Genomic DNA, 15438 nt, shown 5'->3' with positions numbered 1-15438 from the left:
AGAGACGGGAATATCGCTGGAAGGGATTTCTCTCCCCCTCTCTGCCATGGACACAGCCCCCTTTTAGCACTGGGACTTAGATTAGACTTCCAAATAATTAGGTTAAATAAAAAAAAAAGGGAATGCTTCATTGCGGGAGTACAGGGTGAAGCTGCATTAACTGAAAGATACACCATAATTAGTTGTGTGTCAGCCTCCTGTGACAGCATTTCAAGGCTATTGCAAGCTTTTAATTCCTGTAAGAAACCCTTCTGCATTGCAGACTGATTTCAAGCTCTACAGACTTGCAATCAGCTATGAATATACCAAGATACGGTAGTCCAAGAAAAGTTCCGGGTTTTATTTTCACGGATTCAGAATCGGATCCTAGATTCCTTACTTTGAGTGATAACAATACCTGTGTGTAGCATGGGAGTTCCGAGTCTCTTTGCCAAGTTTCGTGTGTTGATTGTCAAGAGTTTAACCTTAACCGGAAGAAGCTGAGCTCAGAAAAAAGTCACAAAATCATTTGCTGGATCTGATAGCCGGGGCCGGCGTGATGGCGGTGCTATCGGTGCCACCGCACTGAGCCCCGCAGTTACAGAGGCCCCGCGCTCTTCCCCACAACAATTAAACTGATTGCCGGGGGAGAGCGCAGGGCCTTTGTAACTTCTCCTTCGCCATCTCTTCCTGCAGGGTCCCTCATCATGACGCCAGGCGACGTCAAATGGTGTTGGGTCGTCGTGACAACAGAACGTTACGTGACGTCGTGACGTCAGGTGGCGTTGCTATGACAATGGGATGCTCCATGACAACGTGATGGCGCATTACGTCATGAGCTCCCGTTGTCATTGTGCCGCCATTTGACGTCGCGGCGCCATGATGGGTGACCCTGCAGGAAGAGATGGCGAAAGGAGAAGGTAAGAGGCCCCACACCACATGTCTTGCACCGAGCCACGCAATATTCCCAGCCGGCCATGCTGATAGGACACAAGATTTGGCAGGCCATGTGTCAAGCATCTTTCAGTGTGATCTCTGATTTATCCTACAAAACTACAGCATTGACCCGAGCTACGGAGTTTACTCAATGTGGAAATGTAACTAGAAAGGCAAATGCTGATTACATTCACAATGTGTCTGCAATGCAAGTAATTACTTGCAGATACTGTATAATATTTGCAGCTATCTCACATTTGCAATTGAATATGTTAAACGGGCAGAACCTCCTAGGACCAAAGTGAACACATTCTAATGTTAAATGGGTATCATCTGAGTAATTGATACCATTTTTACCCAGCTCTGACTCCTATAAGTCATATATATTTTGTTTAATGTTAGCCATGGGAGGGGTTTGATTTGCCTGGGCATCTTCCTTCTGTGTGATGTCACTGTGTTCCGCGAGTGCTTGTGCAGCCAGCATTACTCCTCCCCACCAACCCCTAACTTTATTGGTTCGCTGAAAAGGAAAGAATGGAACTCGTTTAAGAAAAATACTTGATTGGCAGACACCACTTCCTTATTCAGAGGCCCCTAAGAAATTCAACTGGCCGAATATGTGGGATTGCACCTTTAATATTTTATTTCTGTTTCATTTTTTTGTGTGTGTTTGTTTGTGTGTGTGTGTGTGTGTGTGTGTGTGTGTGTGTGTGTGTGTGTGTGTGTGTGTGTTTGTGTGTGTGTGTGCAGTTATCACATATAGGTTACATTTTTTTAACTTTAGGTTATAACGCATACATGATGCTGTTGTACATAAGTAAGGGAAGAGTGTGAGCTCAGTTCATCCCCATCCATTCATTTAATATCAGCAAGATCATATCTGAAGAAGGCACCCACTGGATCATATAAATTCATTAACACCAACAATTCCTTTGTTAGCGTAATAAAAGATAACAGTCACTTCTTGTTAATGAATAATCAAGAGTTTATCAACGTATTGTTCAATTTAACTGGTAAAGAATTTGGTGTCAAAATACAGAAAGCAATAATTTTACAAATCCACTGAACGAGCTAATTGTTTGGCTGGTTGGATGTGTGTTTGTTCTAGCAATGCAAACATATCCCACAGAACGCCAATGAAATGCATTTGGATGTTTATAACTTACATAGTAACTTATGGGAAATATATTATTATATGTGTCCTTTGGGCTTTTATAATTTTGCCCAGTTCAAACTGAAGAAAAGAATATAACATCAATATTTATTGTTTCAGCAAATTCAGCAAAGCAGAATGGGAGAAGAAAAAGTTTGACAAAGCGATTGGGTATGTAACCTAAATGTCTTAATTGTTCTTACTCTCTGCATTCCAGTATCTGTTGTGTTGTCTGCCATGGTTTGTTTCCTGTAAGCAGGTACAGCTCAACCCCCTTATAACGCTGTGCTTGGGGTCCAAAGAATCACATCGCGCTATAAGCGGATCGCGTTAGAAATAATGTACAATTGTATGCTTTGTACAATAAAGTATTTAAGATACCAATATTCGCGTTGTAAACTATTCATAAATACGAAAATTGGGAGCCACGTTTGCATCGCGTTATAAGCGGATTCGTGTTATAACGGGGTTGAACTGTACATTGATAAAAAATTATCTGTTTTATCGTTCCCTCCAAAATCTGATGGGTAATCAGAAATTTTACTCTCATAACCAAATAGTTTATATTGTAATTTTATTAACGGAGCACCGACCGTGAATGGTGCATTGTTGATTCCGCTACTACACAATTAGTGGATGAAAAGGCCACAACATTTATTGAAAAAGGTTCATGTGAAGGACCGAAAATGTTGATCCTGTAAATAAACTAATTTTCAACTATTCTACAAGTCCATGCTAGTGCTGCTTCTTCCTTGATAACACAACATTTATTAAGCATTAGTTAAAACATTAACAGATGTCTGTGAGTAGGTTTTTATGGCTACGCACTTCTTTAACCCAAGCTGTGCTGAAAATCTGTGTAATACGGCAGGCATATGCTTATAGGGATCCGTGTTTAAAATAGACATGAAGCAAAAGGTAACACAATGTGAGTGCTCATTTGCATGTAATTTCCCAGAATCCCTGGCTGCAGTGGAAGCATTGTATGCTAGGAGATAATGGTGAAAAGCAGGGTTGCGCACCTGTCCGAGATATGTGGATGTGCTAACAAGTGGCTACCATACAACAGATAACATAATACGATGGTACCTGCCAACGTTAAAACTTACGTTACAATAACTGTTTCAAGACATGCCAGTAACCAACCATAACCATACACTGACTTGGTGATCAAATCCCTATTGCACCAATATTGACTGACTTCACCTTGCTGGGACCTTGCCTATAGAGTACAACATGCTCCACAAAAAATTAATTCTATGAAACCACGAAACCTACTACTTGGTAGTAGCAGCGGAGAATGCAAACCTGCATTCAAAATGTCCATGTCCAATGTATCATTCAGATGGACTCCATCTTCTTTAGATACATTGGCTGAATCTCCTTTCAATTTCTTGTCTGATTGAAAACAGCTAAAAAAAAATTGTTATAACATGAAATCAACTTATTAATTTGTATCTCACAATTTGCTATTGCCACCAAGCTCTTGGCATGTCTCCATACCTGCCTTGGTGCCATCTTAGACCAGTCACTTTAGGAAAGTAAACCAAACTCCAAATTAAATCCCTTACCACTCCAATCAATTCAAACATTGAGATTTGACCCGTCATTAACGACCACATTGCTTACAAAAATACCCAGAACTTTAACCAACCTACTGTACTGAGTAAGTTCTGATAACAATCCTACCATCGGCATACTTCTCAACTTAAACCATTTAACCTCAACTTGGTTCCTACAAAAACAGCTAATGTATGTTAACACTAACAGCTGCTGGCCAAGTAAATACAGTAAGAGTTTCCAGTTATACAAAGCAGGCGAGTTGACGAACCTAAAAAATTAACATAAAGGACACTTGCCCCAGCCTCACTGACAGACTAATTACCCCCAAATAATTTTGCGCTCAAATTTAAGACTTACTGTAATTGACTCCCACCTGCCAATTTTTTTTCATTGTTTCTGTCCCTAATCACAATCTTGTGGATTTCATGGCCTCCCCAATCTGGAGAGAGAGTTCCAGTCCTGAGAGCGCAGACCAACACTTCCCAGAGACCTACGCATCATCCTCAAAAACGACAACATTGTTAAATGCTCCTCGTTGATATGAAAAAACAAAGACCCTTGAACAAACCAACAAATACCGCCTCAAAAGCAAATCTGTACACAATTCTGAATCCCCAATTTCAAATAAGGATACCCAAGTCCCTTTCCAAATGTACTGTGTGGCAGGATGGCCATGGTAAGTGAGGAGACAACACGTCTTTTCCGGTGAAATAATGCTGTTGGGTTTATTTGTCCAAAAATGGTAACTAAACAATGGGTACACTGTCCCTTTAAAATTGAAATGAAACCAAAACCTAACCCCGGTCGGGGTACTAGCTAAACAAAAGTGCAGGCTAACTATCTGGCTGGCTAGCTAACCTATTCCAGCCCAATAAAGTACAGCAAACGCAGTTGGCTCCTTACCTGGGAGCTTTATTCTTCCCTCTTGGGACAGGATCGCTTTGGGCAGCTTGTGTCTGTCTTAACACTTCTCTGTCTTCCCTCTATGCCTCAGAGAGAGAGACTGCCGCCCCAGAGGCATTTCCTCTTCCTGTTTTTAAAGCAGGTAAAGGAGCTTTATTCAAATCACCTGTGGTCTGCTTGACAAGCTGAGTTAACCCCTCATTTACTGGATAGCATGCATACTGCCATCTCCTATTCACATACACGGAGTCAATGACCCTATCACATATCCCCCTTCCCAGCGTAACGTTACCGAGTGGAGCGGCCCGTGCACCGAGACTGTGCACCCTAGAGAGTGCATCAGCATTACCGTGCAGTATGCCTGGCCGATGTTGGATCGTAAAGTTAAAAGGTTGCAACGACAGGAACCAACGGGTAACTCTCGAGTTCTTTTCTTTATTTCTGTGCATCCACTGTAGTGGTGCATGATCTGTTACGAGTGTAAAAGATCTGCCTAAAAGGTAATATTTCAATGTGTCTGTTGCCCACTTTACGGCCAAACACTCTTTTTCTACTGTGGCATATCTTTGTTCGCGGGGACACAATTTGCGACTTAAATAGAGGACCGGGTGTTCCTCTTCTCCTACAAACTGGGACAGTACAGCTCCGAGACCGACTTCGGAGGCGTCCGTTTGTAAAAAAAACTCCTTTTTAAAGTCTGGGGCTACCAAGACTGGGTGACTACAGAGCGTTGTGCGTAGGTCTACAAATGCGGTCTCCGCATTACTGTTCCATTTTACAACATCCGGTGCCTTTGCCTTTACTAGATCTGAAAGCTGTGCAGCCCGGGTTGTAAAATGGGGTATAAATCGCTTGTAGTAACCTACAATGCCCAGAAACGTCCTAACCTGTTTCTTTTTTAGGGGACGGGGCCAACTCTCAATGGCTTCAACTTTATTGAGCTGGGGTTTTACTGTCCCCCTTCCCACAACATAGCCAAGATATTTTGCCTCTGCTAGGCCGACTGAACATTTAGCTGGATTGGCTGTAAGACCCGCCTCCCGAAAGGTTCTTAACACTGCTTCAACCTTTCCTAGATGTGAGTCCCAATCTGGACTATGAATTACCACATCGTCTAAGTACGCTGAGGCGTAGTTCGAGTGTGGGTGTAGCAATTTATTCATCAACCTTTAGACGGTTGCAGGTGCCCCATGAAGACCAAAGGGTAAAACAGTATACTGAAATAGACCATCAGGTGTGGAGAAGGCCGTTTTCTCTTTTGCTGACCTTGTTAAGGGGATTTGCCAATAACCCTTTGTAAGATCTAAAGTGGTTAGAAAACGAGCCCTCGCCAACTTCTCAATTAACTCGTCTACCCGTGGCATAGGATAGGCATCAAACTTCGAGACTTCATTTACCTTTCTAAAGTCGTTACAGAACCGTATTGTCCCATCTGGCTTAGGTACCAAGACAATAGGGCTGGACCATTGACTATGGGACTCCTCAATTATGCCTAGATCTAGTACAGAGTAGTTGATGCAACGCACAGCAAGAAGGGGGTGACAGCAGGTCTGGCAAAAATCTTCTTTATTGTAGAATCATTAAAATGTGGAAGGCTGCAACCTTCTTGATAAACTTCTTGAACAAACTTCTTGATAAAGTGCAATTCTCACTGCACGAAACGCGTAGAAGGTTGCAGCCTTCCACATTTTAATGATTCTACAATAAAGAAGATTTTTGCCAGACCTGCTGTCACCCCCTTCTTGCTGTGCGTTGCATCAACTACTCTGTACAGGATTCTACCCTTTGGCGATAGCACGCAGACTGTGAGTAACCCTGGGATCAACAATATTATTGTGAGTACTATTGGGGGCCAGCCCAATGAGGTTAGGGGTGGGTGTTTTCATGCAACTACCCCTGCCTTCAGGGTAACTGGAGCCCTTCCACTAATGGTACTATATTCATGTCCCAGGAGGTTAACTCTATAATTGCATATGATAGGACTGCATACTTGAGCACCATATTACCCAATTGTATGCCTAGATCTAGCATTTTCTTTACCTCCGACTGAATAGCCCCTCTTCTAGCTTCTGGGATTCTATAAGGTCTTATCTTAATGACTACCCCTGGCTTGGTGATGATATCATGAGAAATCATCCTAGTTTTCCCTGGTACGCTGGAAAAGACATCTCTGTTCCTTTTCACCAAATCTACAGCTTCTCTGTGTTGTTCAGGCGTAAGTTCTGCCGATATTTGAACAAGTGGTTCCTCCCCTTTCCTGGATTCGTTAGCTACTATCGACAGGCATACCTCTCTATCCTTCCAGGATTTTAATAGATTTATGTGATAGATTTGCTCTACCTTCCTCCGGTCTGGCTGTCGAATTTTATAATTCACCGGGCCGACCTGTTCTAGAACCTCATATGGCCCCTGCCAATGTGATAACAGCTTGCTTTCGGCCGTGGGAACAAGGACCATTACTCGGTCCCCTGGTCGGAAGTTGCGAATCATAGCCTGTCTGTTGTAAAGGTTCCGTTGGGCTCTCTGTGCCTCTTCTAGATGCTGTCTGACTATGTGAGTAATATGCGCAATACGGTCTTTCAAATCTTCCACAAATTGGACGACATTTTTCCCTCTCACAGCTTGTTGCTCCCACTCTTCTTTGAGGCTATCCAGAATCCCTCTTGGGCATCTCCCATACAGGAGTTCAAATGGGGAAAACCCCGTAGAGGCCTGTGGTACTTCTCGGATAGCAAACAAGAGATAAGGCAACAAGGTGTCCCAGTTCTTCCCATCACTAGCGACTACCTTTCTCAACATCATCTTCAACGTCATATTGAATCGTTCTACCAGTCCGTCCGTTTGTGGATGGTACACAGATGTTCTTAGGGACTGTATTTTTAGCTCTACACATAAGTCTCGCATAAGTTTAGATGTAAACGGGGTACCCTGATCTGTCAGAATTTCTTTCGGTATCCCGAGTCGGGAAAACACCTGTAACAATTCCTTAGCTATAGCTTTGGAGGAAGTGTTACGTAAAGGTAGTGCCTCTGGATATCGAGTGGCATAGTCTAGGATCACCAGAATGTACTGATGACCCTTGGCAGATTTCTCCAAGGGACCCACTATATCCATGGCAATCCTTTCAAATGGGACCTCAATAATAGGCATAGGGATCAATGGGGCCCTCAAACGTGGTCGGGGGGCTGTCAACTGACACTCGGAACAAGAGGCACAGAATCTCTTTACTGCATTATATATCCCTGGCCAGTAAAACCTTTTTAGGATTCTTTGCTGTGTCTTCTCTACGCCCAGATGACCCCCCAACAAATGAGTGTGCTAGCTCTAGGACCTTCCTCACTAATGAACTGGGTACTAACAATTTTTCTATTTCTTGGCCCTCCTCTTGGCTCACATGGTATAACAAATCATTCTTAATGTAGAAATATGGATAGGATTCCTTTGTGGTTCCTTCTACCGGGACCCCATTAACTTCTACCGCCTGGCTAAACCCATTTTTCGACTGGGGATCATTAGCCTGTTCTCTACCAAAGTTAGTTAGGGACAGTTCTAGACTTCCAAAACCTTCTTCATCTGGAGTTTGGTCGGTTACCTCCACGGGTAACTCAGACACCTGATCATCAACAGGCCCTGTTTCGGACAACTCTTCTCCCTCTGGTCTCCCTCCGTTAGGGGTAGTGACCAGTGCTAACTGGGGTGGGGGTGCACCTCTTTTTTTCTCGTTCCTACGTTCCCGTTTTGACTTAGGGGTTTTAGACACCTCGGCGACTAATTCGGGGTCTGTAAATGGAAAAAGCTTATCTGGAGTAGGATTGTTCAAGGTGAGCTGTCCTCTGATCAGGGTGTCAAAACCAGGGAAATTACAGCCTAACACTAGGGAATGGGGTAATTTTGGCACAACTGCTTCCATAGTTTCGATGACTTGCCCCTCGACTTTTACTTTTATCAGAGTCGTGGTGTACGGAAGCGTACACCCATGCACACATAATACCCGCAACTTCTCACCCTGGGGTAACCGGAGAGGCTTAACCAACTTCCCGGATACCAAGTTAATATTGCTCCCTGAGTCTACCAGTGCGGAGACTGGTTTTCCATTTAACATCACCGTGGTGAGGAAGTTGTGGGTACGTTTTCCCTCACGGGTCATACCCACCACTCCACAAAATTCAGACTTCACAGAACCATATGCACACTCCATTGGCTCAGACAACTGTGGGCAGTGAGCCTTAATATGCCCCGTCTCCCCACACTCAAAACAAACAATTGGCCCAGTTCGTTCTTGAAAACCTTTCTGAAATTTAGAGTTTCTGTCCTTATCCTGGTTTTCTTCCACCCGCTCAAATCGTGCGAACGGTCGTGGGTCCTGGCGCCACGCTGGCCTCTACTGTTCGTGTTGGGACGTGGGTTGTAGTTTGTGCGAGTGGGGCGTGACAGTTCATGGGTAGCCAGAAACTGCTCCACTGCGCCTACCATGGCATCACAAGAGAGGGGATCTCCCTGCCCCACCCACTGTTGAAGGTCCTGGGGTAACGCTCGAATGAAGCGGTCCAACACCACCATCTCAAGGATCCGTGCCGGGCTATGTTCCTCTGGTTTTAGCCACTTGGACGCTAGGTGAATCAAATCCCATAACTGGGATCTGGGCGGCTTCTGTTCCTGGTATTTCCACTTATGGAACCTCTGCGCACAAACCGCGGGAGTCACACCAATCCTTGCAAGGATTTCGCTTTTCAGACAGTCATAATCTGCTGCGGCTTCTTCGTCAAGGTCACAATACGCTTTTTGGGCTTCCCCCAGTAAAAAGGGTGCGATAATCCCAGCCCATTTGGAGCGGGCCCACCTTTCCCGGGAAGCGATTCGCTCAAAGGACCTGAGGTATCCCTCGACGTCATTGTGTGGCGTCATTTTCTGCAGGTACTCGTTCGCCTGGACGGGCCGCGCTGGGGCCGTACTTGACAAGGCCATTTTAATCTGGGCCAGCTGCTCAATCAGTTGCTTCTGTGTGTCTGCAACAATGTCAAGCTGGGCTGCAAATAACCGGTTCGTCTCGCGTTGTGCAGCCGTGCTGTCCTGTCCCTGTTTGTTAGCTTCTTGCTGGACAGCGGTGCTGTGTACTAAGGCCTTCACAACGTCTTCCATAGTGGCAGCTACCGCGTGGACAGATTCCACCAGACTCAATCTGTAGCTCCGCCCCTTTTACAGGGTGTTCGCCATCCCACTTCTGACACCACGTGTGGCAGGATGGCCGTGGTAAGTGAGGAGACAACACGTCTTTTCCGGTGAAATAATGCTGTTGGGTTTATTTGTCCAAAAACGGTAACTAAACAATGGGTACACTGTCCCTTTAAAATTGAAATGAAACCAAAACCTAACCCCGGTCGGGGTACTAGCTAAACAAAAGTGCAGGCTAACTATCTGGCTGGCTAGCTAACCTATTCCAGCCCAATAAAGTACAGCAAACGCAGTTGGCTCCTTACCTGGGAGCTTTATTCTTCCCTCTTGGGACAGGATCGCTTTGGGCAGCTTGTGTCTGTCTTAACACTTCTCTGTCTTCCCTCTATGCCTCAGAGAGAGAGACTGCCGCCCCAGAGGCATTTCCTCTTCCTGTTTTTAAAGCAGGTAAAGGAGCTTTATTCAAATCACCTGTGGTCTGCTTGACAAGCTGAGTTAACCCCTCATTTACTGGATAGCATGCATACTGCCATCTCCTATTCACATACACGGAGTCAATGACCCTATCACAACTGTAACAGACCTCCTCAAATATCAAACACAATCATCCTCCAAAACAATGTCCTACTTCTGCAGGCCACAAAATAATTTTTACTACCGTTGACTATCTCTTCTATGCGCATCATCCCAATGAAAATGTGTTAAATAGCTGAAAAAAACGTAATCTGAAAATTTGAGCTGCACACCCTCACTGTTTTCCTCAAGAGGCTCTTAAAACAATGGTCATCTACTGTCCCCTGATCTCTTTCACATTCTTCTTTTTAAATCTTTCAAAGCCTGATGTACTGTTACAAAAACTCCTTTGTAATGTCCTTCCAACCAGGCAATTTGAAGATAAAAGCTAAGCCTGCAATCATCCAATCTTCCTGACAAATTGTGCTCTTTCATTTGCACCACAAACCAAAGCAGCACATTCAACTTCTCCTTATCTTTTTCGGTCCCACCTACTGTATTTGCTGAGCCCAGCCATTCACCCCAGGTCTTGTCGTAGGCCATCCATGTACATAGCTTCAGCCAGCGAAGACCTTACCAATTCTGCTACATTCCTTCTCACAGTATCCATAAATATCCCGTATATTCTGGTCCCCACTTCATATGCCAATAGTTTAAATGCCTCGAAATGCTCCCACTGAGTATCCACAATTATGTTCAGAATACCATAGAACATGCATCGATTTGAACCATATGTTCAGTTCCAAGCAGCACATTTCTGAAGACGTTTTAACAGCCAGAGGTGAAGATGCTGATAGCTGATTCATGGCTTGGACCACACTCAAATTATCAGAATAGAATACCACCTGCTATAAACAAGTTCCTCAACTCAAAACAAAATTAAAATGCCACCATAATTGGAACTGCTCCACGAATGTTAATTTGAATGTATATATGTTAAAACTAACTTATTCAATTTCCGCCTTTGCCAACCTTCTCATGAACACCCATAGGTAAAATGCTGCAAATAAAAATTAATTTGCCCAACAAAGAATGAATTTACCCCAGTCATTTACTTAGCTACCCAGCCTGCCACACCAACCTTTTTAGGTCACTCAACTTCTCTTGCGATAAACTGCATACCATCTCCACTAGTCTATTTTGATACCCAAAAAAACTCAACAATGTTTTGGGGTCTTCTGTTTTGTCCTACGCCATCTTCCATTTGATCGAACCACTAAACGAACACACACATCAGATCCATTAGGCCCAATGCACAAAAAATCGTTGAAGTCGTTTAGGACTGAATCACTATGTACTTAATCAAACCTGTCCACTTTTTTATTAACTGCCAACAAATATCTCTTGCTGGCTCCTGCATGAAATGACGTTAATTTTTGAGTTGGGTAGTCATTACTGTCACGGGAGACCAGTACTTTTAACACCGAAAACCTTCTGGGATCACTATTACCAAGCACAGGACAAAGTAATTGAATAAGCAGGGTTTATTCTGGCAGAACCAGCAAATACACAACATACACAGAAATTACAAACATTCACCACACTGGGGACCTGGGGGGAAGTCTCTAGCCTCGACTAGGTGCAGGGACCCGCTTCAAATAGGTTTACCCTGGTTTACCCTGTCCGCTTCTCCTCCAGGTTATCAGAGTGCTGAACACACAGCAGCCACTCTGACATGTATCTCCAGCTGGTCATAGTCAAGATCCAAACTCCTTCCCAGAATGTCTCTCACATAATCTAGTGCTCTGATCAGCAGCACCCCTTATATAGCCCTCGTGGCTATCCTTTACATGGGACAGGGGCTGCTGGCCCACCAGAGCACGGATTGAGTTGGTGCCACCAAAGCCAGAGGAGGGGGTGTGCTAAGGCACTCAAGACCTCCCACTGAGTAGGAGCCAGAGTCTGCAAGGAACAAAAGGCTCTCCTTCCTCAGAGCCCATCCCCAGACCTCATTGTCCAATCTTGCCCACTCACCAAATGTCTTGACACCTTTGTTTCAATCCTATGCACGTGCTTAAGCTAAGTTAATTACTCAGTAGAAACAGTGCCTGCGGGGCTCAGACCCAGCAACTGATTCTATTAGCCAGTCCTCTACCTTTGTCCTGATCCTATCTTTTATATGGAACAGTTCAACTAAGTGAGTTACTGAGACTGCTTCGATAGAAAGGACAACACAGAGGTACTTTACAGGTATAAAGCACCATTTACATTTACAGGGCTGACACCCAAATCACATTTACAGTGATTACACACACACATCACTTTACATTACAGAACAATGCTAGCACACTAAACTGGGGGAATTGCTAACACAGGGAATAAAGTGTGTTACAGACAATGTCTTGATATATGTTATTTCACATTCCCCACCCCAGACATTAAATACATTTGTCTGAGAAAACACACAACTCAGCCAGGATACACGGTTTTAGGGGTAGCTAAGTGGGTTTTACCTTTATTTTGTGATGCCAGCTACCCCTACCGTCACAATTACCATGTACCAGAGATCAATATCCTTATGATCCCTCCACATTGACGACCGAACTGCAATTTCTGCAAATTTTAAACCCCCAATATTACATTCAAGTTTCAAAAGATTTTCTGAACAGTTCTCAGAATGGCAAACACTTGCAGCCAATTCTCAAAACTTTTTGGAGTTAACCTATACCTCTTCGTTTCCTCTTCTTCCTCCTTACTCTCATCCTGCTTATCACTCGTACTTGACATGTATTATATTCACCACCTGTCCATGCAGGCTGGCCAATTTACTGGACCGTATCTCCAGATCTTACGGCTGACCTATCCTCATGGCAGCTGCCTTCCGCTGTCTGCAGGGATATAATCGCAACTGCTATAATCCCTGACCTGCTGTGTTCTGCATAAGAAACACCTCTTCCTGCTCTTCGTTTCACTGATGCTGCCCCATCCTGCCACATGCACTGCGTTCCTGTTTACTCCCTGGACACTGTTGTCCTTTATAGAGTGACCTTGGAAGAGGCCCATCACTTCTCCCTCCATTCCTCCACAAGCATGACCTCTGGACAAGCTCCCTCTTGCTCTCCACAAGGGCAATAGGCCCACCTTGACATCATTCTGCTCCTCGAAAGCGTGGTCATGTATTGGGCCTTCCATGTCATCCTTACATTCCACACATGCATTCCAAGATACTACCACTGGCTCTAATACCCCGCCTCTGTAGAACACCTCTCCTTCTTGCCAGCTGACTCCAAGCTCCTCCTTTTGGCCCAGGATTTCCCTTCCTACTTGGACTATTACTCTTCCTAGCTGGCCTGAGCTCAAGGCTGATGGTAAAATGCTCAGGGGGGTGAATCCTGTATGCCCTCTGTGGTCACTGACCACATGATGCTATGAGGGTCTCTTCATCACCAACTCTGAGCTGGGCAAATCTAGTAAAATTATCCTTGAGGCAAATCCTCCCTCCCACCCTCATCAAAGCTTCAGCTTTAATTGCTGTCAATATATCCTCTATACTAGCACCCTCTACCTTACCACTCTCAGCAGAAACCTCGTCCCAAAAAATCTCCCGATCTCCTACCTCACCCTGACTCTAGCACTGTTTCAATCTGTATTACTGGGACTGTGAGCTGAATACCATAAACGAGCAGTCTCACGTTTTCAGTGCACTAATCTCTCCAATTGACCTAAGCTCATGCACAAGAGTTTGCGGCTCTTAAACCATGCCCCCCTTTCCACGTCTGCCAGTCACCACTCCTATAACAATTTAAAAACAAACCTTCCTTAACCCTTTAAGTGCCACTCCCCTCCTAGCCCAGTCATGCCCATATCCACCTATACTAGGACTTTATTATACTTATAGGGACAATTACACAATACATCAAAGTAAACACGGGGGAAGTGGAGCCAATGCCTCAATAAGCTTAGTGTTAGTAGTGTGTTTGAAGACATACAGTCACAGACGGCAAAATAATAGGTTAAAGTCAAGAGGTTAACTGCAAACTACAGACGAGCCAACAAGTATTCTAACACTTGGCTTAAACTAGCCATTTTACGTGCTGGGTACATGCTGGGTACATTTCAGTGACATTTCTGCAGAGGCTAATGGCCCATCGGATTAACACAGCAGGGGTTCCAGTTTCAATGGGACTGCCAGGGACCCCCGCTGTTAATCCGATGGACCATTAGTCTGTCTGCAGAAATGTGTGAAATGTTGCAGCATGTACCTGGGTCTTTTTGGAGATTGCCCCAGGTTTGTGTTAGAATAATCGTCGGCACTATAGTAACAAAATATTTGGGTACAAAAGTTTAGTCAAACAGTATTATTTTTGTATGAATTTATGTTAGAATCACATTCCAAAAAAGTCATAATATATGTGTAGGAGTACATTTACTTTTTATGTGTAGGAGTACATTTATTTTTATGTGTAGGAGTACATTTACTTTTTATGTGTAGGAGTACATTTATTTTTATGTGCAGGAAGGAGTACATTTACTTTTTATGTGTAGGAGTACATTTACTTTTTATGTGTAGGAGTACATTTACTTTTTATGTGTAGGAGTACATTTACTTTTTATGTGTAGGAGTACATTTACTTTTTATGTGTAGGAGTACATTTACTTTTTATGTGTAGGAGTACATTTACTTTTTATGTGTAGGAGTACATTTATTTTTATGTGTAGGAGTACATTTACTTTTTATGTGTAGGAGTACATTTACTTTTTATGTGTAGGAGTACATTTATTTTTATGTGTATGTGTACATTTACTTTTTATGTGTAGGAGTACATTTATTTTTTATGTGTAGGAGTACTTTTATTTTTATGTGTAGGAGTACATTTATTTTTATGTGTAGGAGTACATTTATTTTTATGTGTAGGAGTACATTTATTTTTATGTGTAGGAGTACATTTATTTTTATGTGTAGGAGTACATTTACTTTTTATGTGTAGGAGTACATTTATTTTTATGTGTAGGAGTACATAACTTTTTATGTGTAGGAGGACATTTACTTTTTATGTGTAGGAGTACATTTATTTTTATGTGTAGGAGTACATTTATTTTTATGTGTAGGAGTACATTTACTTTTTATGTGTAAGAGTACATTTACTTTTTATGTGTAGGAGTACATTTATTTTTATGTGTAGGAGTACATTACTTTTTATGTGTAGGAGTACATTTACTTTTTATGTGTAGGAGTACATTTACTTTTTATGTGTAGGAGTACATTTACTTTTTATGTG

General features: G+C 43.3%; 1 protein-coding gene across 3 annotated transcripts in view; it reads left to right on the top strand.

The window, feature by feature from the left end:
- The window catches only part of ELMOD1 (ELMO domain containing 1), a 111651-nt gene that overhangs the window by 89295 nt on the left and 6918 nt on the right, over window positions 1-15438 (top strand). For all 3 annotated transcript variants that reach the window (XM_075592371.1, XM_075592369.1, XM_075592370.1), the window contains one exon: window positions 2189-2239. In XM_075592371.1, the coding sequence (XP_075448486.1) occupies window positions 2189-2239 (51 nt within the window). The remainder of the gene's footprint in view (window positions 1-2188; window positions 2240-15438) is intronic.

This window comes from Ascaphus truei, chromosome 3 (genome assembly GCF_040206685.1).
Source record: "Ascaphus truei isolate aAscTru1 chromosome 3, aAscTru1.hap1, whole genome shotgun sequence".
Lineage (NCBI taxonomy): Eukaryota > Metazoa > Chordata > Amphibia > Anura > Ascaphidae > Ascaphus > Ascaphus truei.
This window is presented reverse-complemented; position numbering and strand designations above follow the sequence as displayed.